At 35.3% G+C, this 12,525-nt stretch overlaps 1 protein-coding gene across 2 annotated transcripts in view; it reads right to left on the reverse strand.

The window, feature by feature from the left end:
• The window catches only part of CCNI (cyclin I), a 30,078-nt gene that overhangs the window by 16,056 nt on the left and 1,497 nt on the right, over nt 1-12,525 (reverse strand). Inside the window, exon 2 of one of the 2 annotated variants that reach the window (XM_063108548.1) lies at nt 5,128-5,284. The exons of the other annotated variant lie outside the window; for it this stretch is intronic. Coding sequence (XP_062964618.1) covers nt 5,128-5,241 — 114 coding nt within the window. The 5' untranslated portion in view covers nt 5,242-5,284. The remainder of the gene's footprint in view (nt 1-5,127; nt 5,285-12,525) is intronic. 2 annotated transcript variants of the gene reach the window in all.

The following is a 12,525-nucleotide window of genomic DNA, read 5'->3' on the forward strand; positions in this document are numbered from 1 at the left end:
AGACCAATGATGAGAAAAGAGGTAAGAAAAAGACCCACATATATATCTAAACATATATGGTGGTCACTTGATTTATGAAAAGTACACTGCAGGGCAGTGGAGAAAACTGTCTTTTTAATAAATGATGCTAGTTATCTATATGGAGAAAAATGATTCTTGACTCCTACTTTATCATCCCCCCCAAAAAAAATCCCAAATGTAGACCTCGATGTGAAAGATAAAACAAAGCTTCAAAAAGAAAACACAGAAGACTATCTTTATTACCTTAGATTAGGCAAACATTTCTTTAAAAGGACTAAGCAAAAAGGAAAAAAACCAAACAAACAGATAATTTGGCCATTAAAATTAAGAAATTCTATTCCTCAATGGTCAACCCAGAGTTAAAAGGCAAGTCACAGACCAGGTGAAGTATCTACAATACATATAGTCCACAAAAGAAAGAACTAAAAAACAGTAACAAAAAGACAACTCAGTAGAAATCCAGGTAAAGGATCTGAACAGACACTTCACCAAAAAATGAATACCGAAGGGCCAATAAGCATATGTAAAGCCACTCAACTTTATTGGTTACCAAGGAAATGCAAACTAAAACCCAATATGATACTATTAACACACCCACCAGGATAACCCAAATGAAAAAGACACAATACTAAGGCAAGGATGTAGAGTACCTGGGACTTTCCTACACTGCTGGAGGGGATAAAATTGTGTAAATCAAAAGCACTTTAGCAAACAGTGGTATAACAAGTTTGGAAAAATATTTGGTGGTACCTACTAAAACTGAATATATATTCCTAATGTATTTCCTAGCATTCCACTCCTTGGAATAGCAACAGAAATGTACACATATATTCACAGAGACATTCACAAAAAAACAATTCTAACGTCCGTCAACGGTAGAACAGATAAATAAATTCATATAATGGAATAATACAAAGCAATGAGAATAAATAATTATGGCTACATGCACTAACATGGATGAATCTCAAAAAAATAAAAGCTGAGCAAAAGAGGACAGTACATACCCTATGATTCCACATATACCGTATATGAAATTCAAAACCAGGAAAAAATAATTTGTGGTATTAGGATAGTGGTTTCTTGGTGAAAAAGGGATAGTCGTAAATACAATGGGACACAAGTGGGGATTCTGAGGTGCTGGTAATGCAGTGGTTAAACAAATGTTACTTTGTGAAAATTATTATAGAATTGTATACTTTTCTGTACATTATACTCCAAGAAACTGTTTAAGGAAAAGAAAAAAAACCCACCAAACTGAGAGGAAACAGATTTATTAATTTACCAAATACACAAATGGTACAAAAATGATACAAAGCAAATATTTTAGATAACAATCATAATTTTAAAGCTAGTGAAATAGGCCAGAAGTACAATTTTAAATTTAATAATAAATATGACACACTGTACCTAAGTTAAAAACAAAAAAAGTCCATCTACTATAAGGGAAACTGTTTAAAAGTAGAGTCAAAAACAAGAAGATTAAACACAACTAAAGAAAAAAAAAAGATTAAAGCACAAGTTCAATATTACCCAACATGTTGCTGCCAAAACAAAAACAGTTTAGGGCTAGATTAATGAAATTATTGAGCCAAAATAAAGTGAGGTAATAGTCTTACCTTATTGCTCATTAATAATGACATCTGAAATATCACAATTTAAGAAGCATACTAAAAAAGTATATCTAGAAGAAAGAAAAACTTGATGGGAAAAGGTAAATCTTGTCAAATGAAATGTGGTTTGAAAAACAAGGGATGTTCAGTCAGGAAAAGAGATGATTCTGTGGGCATAACACCTGTCCAAGTATCTGAATGGCTATCATTTAAAATAAAAAACCAGATTTATTCTGCATTGCTCCTGTGGACAGAATCAGAAACAGTAAGTGGTTATTGGAAAGCAGTTTTGAGGTACAATCTAGGAAAAACTTTCCAATAATTACAGAGCTTTTCCACAATAGAATGGATGAAAGTATCCAAAGGAGAGGCTCACTAACCACTTATCAGAGATGTTAGAGGAAGAACTTTTATTTTACTGTGCAGTTAGACAAGATCTGTCGTTCACAAACCTGACACATATCAATAAAGTATGAAGCTTTTTTAAAGTACAAATTTCCTAGCTGCCATCACAAGCCCAATAGGTCTGGGTGTGGGGCTGGAATCTCTATTTTTAAGAAGCCTCCTGGGTGATTGTGATACACCTAGCCCAGTGGTTCAAGAAACCACATAATTAGGGGCCGGCCCGTGGCTAACTCAGGAGAGTGTGGTGCTGATAACACTAAGGCCATAGGTTCGGATCCCATATAGGGATGGCTGGTTAGCTCACTGGGTGAGCATGGTGCTGACAACACCAAGTCAAGGGTTAAGATCCCCTTACCGGTCATCTTTAAAAAAAAAAAGAAACCACATAATTAGATGGCTTTTAAGATTCCTTAGAGTTCCAAAATTCTAATGAAAATCATCTTTATATAAACAGTTGGTGACAGTGATCTTTGTAAATCAAAAGCACTTTAATAAAATAAATTGAGAATACCTGAATATGTATGTCATTTTGACCAGCTTTCACTTTTTCCCCCAAATTCGTTTAAAACAATTATCATGACTTTTTTTTTTTTTTTTTTTTTTTTTTTCAATTATCATGACTTCTAAAGTACTATTACATAAAAGAACTTCTCTACATTCCAAGTGCTAGGAACAGAGCAGGATACCTGGATGAATTATAAAGAAATGATAATCACCATTCATTTAACAAATGTTTACTGTGAGTCTATCATATTTCAATAAACCAAAATAACACAACCCTACCCTAAAGAAATTCACAGTCAAATCGCCAGGAAATTATAATAATGTGTGCCATCATAAGAAAAGTATGGAGTGCTGTGGGAGCACATAGAAGGGGAGTGAAAGGTATATAATATTCTTGCTTGAGCACACTGTCCTAAATTGGTGGACAGGGGATACAAATTAAAAGAGAATTGTGAGAGAAAGACCTCAGAGTAGAGTTTAAGTGGGGAAGTGGAAAGGAGAAGTAGGAAAGAGAAAGTAGAGGAAAAAGCACAAAAGGAAGCTTAAAAATATTGTAATTTTCCATTTTTACCAGCACCTCAAAAAAAAAAAAATTACTATGCATCTTTTGGGGTCCAGGGTATATATCTTTGTGCCTTCCTCTGAATTTTGCTGTGAACCTGAAACTACTCTTAAAAAAATAAAGTCTTAAAAAAAAAATTAGAAAAGGAAGTAGAAAAGCCAGTCTCTGAGAGTAGAAGAAAATAAAGGAATTAGAACTAGAATAGAGAAGTGTCCCTGGTGGTTACTCTGGCAAGTGGTACAAGCCCCTATTACTATTTACACCTACCCCCACCAAACCAAGCCCACCCAAATTTTACAAGTATTAAGTATAGCTTCTACTTGGCATTACTAAAGACAAATCCTTAGGAAGGGGGGTCCTTCTTAAAAGTTCTCACACAGTTCTGTTCTCTGGTATTACCTCACCAATATTAAATCACCTATAGAAATAGACCTGATTTAAGTGGTAATATAGCAATCTACTGCAATCTTGGTAGAATATCACCTTCAAAGACCATATTGTAAATGTATATCATTATTGTTTACATGCTGACTCAAAGAGATAGCAGAAAGAAGAAAGGAATGGTTCTAAAGCAGCTGTAAAAAAGCTTTGAGGAGCACTAGAATGTCACAACATAAAGGAAGGAATTTTCTTTTTTTCCCCACTCTTGTATCCCCAATGCCTAGAATAGTGCCTGGAATATAGGAGATACTCAATAATCACTTGCTGAATGATTGAATCCTCAAGTAATCTAAAAAATCACACGTGCACACAAAAATAAAAAACTAAAAACAAAGAATGGGAAGGTTAAATTATAACTCAATTACTCATAAGCTAAAGTCTTAAGCAAATTGGGACTACTGCCTATTTTGAAGGATTAAATGAGATATTAAATAAGATAGCACACATAAATGCTCCTAGCACAGAAGGTACTCATTCAGGTTAACTAATCTTCAATTTGCAAAATGACAAATAAGTAACAGTAAATGCAGAACATATTTTATCAGCTTGTGGGAAAGAATGATAAGAAGTAGGGTGGAATTAGAAAAAGCATACAGATTTCAACAGCCTATGAGCACAAAATAACATTCATTCACCCACGCATATAAAAAATTTCTTGGCCACTATTCTATACATCATGCACCATGTTAGGTACTAGGGATAAAAAGATACATAAGACATCTTACATAGTAAACTTTTGGTGCGGATAAACTTCATAGTTATCTGTTAAAAACAACGATATAATGATATGACAGAAGTATAAAAATTTCTAAAAGAAAAGGCATACCCAGGCACAGAAATACCACATGTTCTCACTCACATGTGGGAGCTAAAAAATAAAATAATAATTTGAACTTTTGGAAGTACAGAGTAGAGCTGTGGTTACTAGAGATGGAAAAGGAGTGCGAGGATATGAAGAGGTTGGTTAATGGGCACAAAATTACAGCTAGATAGGAAAAATAAGTCCTACTAGTGTACACTAGTGATGCATTTGCTAATTACACTGATTGATCACTATACATTGTACACATGCACTGAAATATAATTCTGTACCCCATAAATACGTACAATCAATACCTATCAAATAAAAATTTTTAATAAATAAATAAAAGGCATTAGCCAATAGTAATTGATGGGTCAGCGGGCTATCTCCCAAGAAGTTTCCAACATTGGCATTATTTCAGTAGTTCAGCTTGAACTCCTTATAATTATTGACAAAAGAAAGAATGATTTTTTTGTTCACTAAAGAGAATGGTATGAAGATGTTCAGCCTCTATGACTAACTATAAATCTAAAAATAAAGGCTTACTACTGTTAGTATTAGACTATGAGGAAAGAGAACAGACAAAACTATCTCCCTAAAGCTGTAACTCAGATAACAAAAAAACAAACAAAAAAACCAAGAGGTTTCTCAAATAAAGAATAGAGCATATCCTTTAATGTGCACACTCCTCCAATGCACTGTCAAGATACTATTATGTATGGTAGTGGTAGACTTATTTCTAAAAAAACTCATCTATCTGGAGTAAAGAGGGAAATCATTACCCGATTTGTAGGCATTTTCGGCACATTCACCTTCCACATCTGGGCTTCCCTAGAGATTGCCTTTTCCAACAGGAAAGACAATCTCTGGTTTTCCAAAGGTCCTGGAAACTTCATGATATCCTTTGGATCTGCCTGCTACCCAGTTTGACGTAGCTACCTATAAAATAAAATATAAATAATGTTCTTTATTTAATTATAGAATAAGTGTAGCATTATATATATATATAAAATATGTTGGTACTTATTAACCAATTCATAAAACAAAATAATTATGTTATAAGGCCATATAGAATTTTATAGCTCTTTAAAACATCATAGATTAAAATGGTACAATAATAATCAGTTATCTAAAACATTCTCACTTTAAATCTGAAATTCAGGTATAAAGAACAAAAACAAAACCATATAATTAATAGAATCTTTTGGACTCTGATCAAAATATGTTATAACTGTGTCAAACTGTTAAAAATTTTTAAGTCACTGGCTTTTTTATACTAGGAATTCTTAGAAGCAGTTGTCCCCCCCAAAAACTAATCAATCACAGGCTGGCCTATTAGCTCAGTTGCTTAGAGTGCAGCCTTATAACACCAAGGTAACAGGTTCAGGTCCCCGTACCGGCCAGCTGCCAAAACAACAAAACTACTCAATCAAATAAGGGCCACTAACTTTTTTCCTTCGTTAAAAAAGTTACATCAATCACATTAAATCCTACCCATTCCCACTTTTTCAGTATGAAACCATCCCCTTAAGTATGAAACCATCTTAAATTGTGTTGCCAGTTCACTGTCTACTAGCTACACATGTGGCTATTTAAATCTGTACTGAATAAAGTTAAAAATTCAATTCCTCAGTTACACTAGCCCCACTTTAATAGCTACATGTGGCTAGTGGATACTGATTGGACAGTATAGAAAAGGAACATTTCTATCAGTGCAGAAAGTTCTATTGGACAGTACAGATCTAGAAAGTTAAAGGGTACAGTGAACTAGCGCTCTAAAATGAGCAACAAGGGCAACTGAGAGTTCAAGAGAGATTGAGATAGGTTTTTAAAAAAGAAAACTACAGATTTGAGAGGTTTGACTATGGAGAGAAAATTGGACTGAAAACTACTAAAGAATGTGAAAAGACAGATTTGTTGAAAACTAAGCAACTAAAAAGGTAATTAACCTCAGAAAATAGGTTACCCAAGAAAATAAATATAATAATTAATATTCCACAATACTGACATAGCAATAATAAAAAAAATACTGAACAGATTTCAACAAACACTGTAGTAAAACTACGTTGGAAGGATGAGGGGACATAAGTATGGGTGTTGGGAGAGGGTAGAATGAGAGCCACATCTTTACATTTCATAGTAGAAAATCAATAAATATCTAAAACAAATATCAGAAAAAGCAGTAGGGTAAGTTATTTGAAAATGTGATCTCAAATAACAGGAGAGACAGATAAGTGTTGAGAGCAGTTAGTCTCTGGGGAGAAAAGAGTGAGAAGGGACTGCAGCAGGAGAATGCTGTCATTATAAACCTCATATAACTATTTGACTTTTTCTTTTTTTAAATTTTTACTGAATCATGATTATACATATTTGGGGGGTTGAATGTTGACATGTTGATCAAATCAATATTACTAGTATTTATATTGTTACAAATTGTACTTATTCTTTATGCTCCTTGTCCAATCTCTCCCCCGCCCCCGCCTCTAAATACCCTAGATTTCTTCTCTCCTTCTGAAAGAGTAATGGTTACTCTGTTGATTTGTTGCCTAGATGATCTGTCTAATGCTGAGAGGTATGATCAGGTCCCCCAATATTATCATAGAACAGATGCTTCTTCTGTCACTCTGAAATTGGCTTTGTGGAGAGAAACATCCTCTTCTTTTCTTTGGTCTCTGCTGTTGACTCTCCTTGTGTCAATGCACTCCAGTGGCTGGCAGACCATCAGCGTGGTGGTTGTGGCATCTAGCTGCTTTCACGGCAGCCAAGGTTACTGTGGTGGCTGTGGTGGGCCACCCACACGAAGGTGATGTTTTTGGCATATTCCTTGGTGCTGGTTGTGTGCCTGGTGTCGGTGGGGGAGTCCAGTCCCCGGCTCCATACCTCAGGTCCCCGGGCAGGCCTTGAAGTGCTGGCAGTGTGCCTGGGCCAGAACTAACTTTTTGTCCTTTGCTTACTTCTAAAATGGGGAAGCTTCCTGTGAGGACCAGTACCTGAGCTGTGTGGTTTAGCTAAATTGCTGCTTTGCTGCTGATTCCCTAGGGAAGGCTTTTTGTGCAGCTCAGGTTTTAATGGTTGACTTTACAGGTATCTGGTGCACCTGGGTTGTGTAGAAACTCTGATCTGGGTCTGAGTCTTTTCATCAAACTGCACCCCATGCAATTCTATATTCCTGACCAGTCACCTCTGGGTGGTCCTTCACGGATTGGAGTACCAGTCAGCTGTCCTTGCTGTGCCCCAGTGTTCCCCCAGTGGGCCCATCTCTCCCACCACACATGCTGCAAACACTTCCCATGGGATGGGCTGTGCACCAGTCCCTTACGATGAGTCACCGGCCTTTGAGTGGCTCCCTTTTTTCAGTTGTGGCTCCTCGCTCCTACTATGTGGGTCCATGGGAACGCTATTAGTGGTCTTGCTGGCCTGAAGGCCTCCAAGGACCTCTTTTCCCCTGCCGCCTCCAAGCAACTTCATCCAAAGGGCACAGCTGCCACTTTTGCCGGCTCCTGCTCCATGCACTTAGCAGCTAGAGACTTAAAGCAGCCACGGTACGAAATGGTCGGAGAGGTTTTTTCTTTCTCTCATCATGGCTTCTCCTGTCTTCATGCACTCTGTAGGTCTCTCTTCCTCTTCCCCTGAGCTCTAGCGGCCCCAGCTTGGCTGTTGTTGGTTTTTTACAGTTGTAAATTGGTTGATTTGTGGTAGAGGGTGACGCTGGGGGCTGTCTGTTCTGCCATCTTGACTGGAAGCCAATATTTGACTTTTTCAATTATGTACCTGTATTATGTGCTTCAGACTCATGGGACTTAAGAATGTTTTTAAATGTCTAGAATTAACATGTAAAAAGTTCCAAATTTTTGATAAAAATTTGAAAATTAAAAACAAAAAATAACAAACCTTTAATTTTCACATTCTACCTCAACTCGTTACTATCCTTCTTTCCTATTAATCACTTCACATACTCTACCTACTTTCTACTCAACTTAATACAGACTACCTACCGTTAACTGGATAATTTTTTTCTTTTTGCTTCTTTAAACTCTTGAGTTCTTGTAAATTTTCTATAACATGAAGTATTTTCATACTAAGAGGAAAAACAGTAAATAACTTACGGAAAAGAAATAATACCTATCCTAAAATGCCCATTTCAGAGGTAATTTCTTCCATGAACTCTTGATTCTCTAATCAGACACAATTTCTTTCTTCTGAAAGTGGCTTTCCACTATCTCTCCAACTAAATTATAAATTCCTTTGAGGTCACATCTACCAATATCATGTTTTTATCACTCACTGTGCCCACAGCAAAGAACTCTGATGAAAGAGAGACTAACCAGTGGTTCCAGTTTCAACCACTGGGGCCAAATTAGAAAACATATAGCCCAAAACAAAACAAACAAACCCAAGACTAATCTCTCTTGAAAGAGCCAATCCTTCAAATGTTTGAAGTCTGCTATCATGCTCGCTGATCTTTTTCACAGCTGAAAAACTGTTCAATGTTTCCTCACATGACATTTTGGTTCTTCTAAATCAGAATGAGTTTTGCTATAAATTCAGTCTAAAATCATCAGCCATTTTTTTGAAGGTCACACCACGTTATCAATTCAGATAAAATTTTTACAGTCAACTAAAACTCTTAAGACTTTCTCAGGTACATTGTTAGGCCAACTCCACTTCCACTTGCCACACCCATTGTGTGTGGGGTTTTGGTGCTTTGGGGTTGAGAGAACCTTAAATGTATTCTTCCTTTAAAAAAAAAAAAAAAAGTCATCTTGTTAGATTCCATCCACTGCTGTATTCTGCTGAGATGTTCTCAGATTCCAATTCTGTTGCCTTAGTACTTTTCTCAGGTTTTGCCACAATTTGATGAGCAGGCTAACTATAATTTCATCTAAAGCAAACATAAATATTAACCTTAGAAATCAAGTATAAGTTAGATGACCATCTGTCAAAAGATATTTAGAAGAAATACCTATATTGGATAAACATTAGAGTTCATAAGTTCTAAGGTTTTTTCCAAATCTAATTTTAGTCTGTAATTAATGAACTCTTGCCAAAAGCCTCAAACTTAAATAATTCTTTCATGCCATTAGCTACATTCAACAGAGTGGCTAACCAGGATCCACTAGCCTTCTCAACAACCCCAATGACTAGCTGCCACTTGTGATGACTTTTCCCTTACAAGGCTTCCTTTGAAGATTATTTTTAGAAGGTACAAATAGGTACAGAGAAGGACACACAAGATAGAATCATGTAAATTGGAATAAGATAGGGTTCAAGGGATTCTTGTTCTGCAATCTCCTACAATTATGGCCCTTAGTAAGACTTTCAAATATTTAGATGGTATAACAACTTAAAACAAACAAACAAACAAACAAAAACCCCAAAGAAATCTGCTCAAAGAAGAAATCACAAGGGAAATTAGAAAATACTTTGAGGTGAGTAAAAATGAAGACATACCAAAACTTACAGAATGCAACTAAAGCAGTGCTTAGAGATAAATTAATACCTAAAAACGCCTATATTAGAAAAGATCTCAAATCAATAGCCTAGTCTTCCACTTCAAAACAATGGAAAAAGAGCAAACTATACCTAAAGCAAGCCAGAAGCAAAAAAGTAATATATATTAGAGTGGTAATTAATGAAGTAGAGAACACAAAAATAGAGAAAAGTTAATGAAACCAAAAGAGGTTCTTTAAAAAGATCAAAATGACAAACCGTCAGCTAGGCTAACCAAAAAAAAAAACATAGAGAAGATAAATTACCAAAATCAGGAATAAAAAGGGGACATTACTACCTACCACACAGAAATAAAAAGAACCGTAATGGAATTTTATGAACAACTGTATGCAAATTGGACAATTTAGGTGAAATGGACAAATTCCTAGAAACACAAACTACCAAAACTTACTTAAGAAATAGAAAAGCTGAATACACATATAAAAAGTAGAGAGTTAGTTAGTATTAAGAAAAATCCATGGTACACGGCTCCACTGGTTAGTTCTACTAAACATTTACAGAAAAATACCAATTCTTCATGAACTCTTCCAAGACAAAACCTTCCCAACTCATTCTATGATGCCAGTTATTACCCTGCTACCAAAACCAGACAGATATCACTAGAAAACTAGACTAGTATCTCTTCTGAATATAGATGCAAAATACCTCAACACAATACTAGCAAACTAAATCCAGCAAAATTTTTAAAAAAAGGATTATTCACCATAACCAAGTGGGATTTGTCCCCGGAATGCAAGGTTGGTTTAACATTCCGGAATCAATTAATGTAACGTACCACATCAACAGAAAAAAACACAGGAATCAATGTCTGCTCATACTATGGAAATGTAACAGGCTTTATTTTTAAATAATTTCAAATTTCAATCCTTCACCCAGGTTCACCTATGTTAACATTTTACCCATTTGTTTTAATCTTTTGTTCTCTACGTGTAAGTTGCATATATTATGATCCTTTACTCTTAAATTTTTTCAATGTATATTTCCTAATAGGGATATTCTCTTACAGAATCACAATAAAGTTCTCAATTTTGGTAAATTTTGCATTGATACATTTTTGTGTAATCTACTGTCCATATTCCAATTATGTCATCTGACCCAATAATGACCTTTACAGGATCCAAAAGAGGTTTAGGTATTGCACTTTCATTTTTCTGTAGCCTCATTTAATCTGGAACACCCAGGTACCCTCCATCCTGTTTGCCTTTTACTTGCATTATTTACGTCCAATTTTTTAAAGTTTAAGTAAATTTGAAATCATTTTATTTTCCTTCATTACATACAAACTTAAAATACAATTTTACTATTTTAAATAACAGAACCTAACAGTTATATCTTGTTATTGTATGCCTGTTGTTGGTCACATCCAGAGTTCTGAATGCTTTTTAAAAGTGTATCTAGGAAATAAAAAACAAAAAGACTGTATTTTGATTGGCATATTCCACACACATTTAACCTTATGATAGTTTCCCATTTCTCTACCCATTCTCTCAATTGCTTATTCTACTCCTTTTTTCATGCTTATCAAATAGCTTAATGCCAATAGTTTGTGAAATGCTTATTGTACAGCATATATTACAAATACATACAGGGCCTCCTACTCTTCCGAGGAAAAGTGCTGCTGCTGGGTATACAATATAAACAACTTCATTAATATATAATTATTGCATTTATTACCAACATAATGCCAACTCTATTAATAATTCCTGTACTGGTGCTGACTTCTGGATCTTAGTTCTTCTGAAAGGAGAAATTTATTAATGTGATCATACTAGAACCTCATCTACTGTTCTCTCCTTGACTTTATGCGCAAGCAGTAACAAACTACAGGTACTTATAATTTCAGAACAGTTTGCTCTTTCACACTCTTCTTTCAACTTGAAATGTGCTTCTCTAGTTCACACTCTTTCCTAATGTTGCCATCAGTCTGTGACTAGTACTCTCTGGAATTGTGTAGTTGTGCTCTAACTTCCTACATCAGTACTTGAACATAATTCTACTTTTGCACTTAATTCCTCCATTATGATTATTTGTAGACCTGCCTCTCCTATTAGTCAGGGTTCCCTGATGGCAAACAATCTCCAGAATTTAGCATTATGCCTAATAAATAACGAAAACTTACACTCGGTAAGTGCTTAACAAGTAAAAGCATTGACAGCTTACTACTGACTAGCTAATATTCAAAGTGCTATGCCACATTACCTCATGTAATCCTCACACCTTATGAATGTGGTATTAAGCCCATTTTAAACATGAAACATGCACAGAAAAGTGAATACTCTTCATTTGTAAAGTATTACACAATGAGAATAAAACATGAATGTGTCAGCTTCCAATCTTGACACATTCTAGAATTCCACTCTAATCTACTAGGATGTCACACTACCACAGAAACTCGTTATCTTTAACTGAAGATCATCCTTACTGTACCTTCCCAACACATGCTGATTGTCTCTATTAGCCTGCCCTTTATCAGTATTAAGAAACTTCTAGTCTAGGAGCTCAGAATGTCTCATTCCTCTGGTCCCAGATCAACCAATCTAAATCCTGTCCATTCTTTATCTATTTGCCCATTCCTTTCTACTTCTTTTGCCATAAATGACCTGGGACAGCTAGAAACAGATAACACTACTGTTAATTTTTTAAATAAATTCATTTTCAGGACAGAGATC

The sequence above is a fragment of the Cynocephalus volans genome, chromosome 9 (assembly GCF_027409185.1).
Source record: "Cynocephalus volans isolate mCynVol1 chromosome 9, mCynVol1.pri, whole genome shotgun sequence".
NCBI lineage: Eukaryota > Metazoa > Chordata > Mammalia > Dermoptera > Cynocephalidae > Cynocephalus > Cynocephalus volans.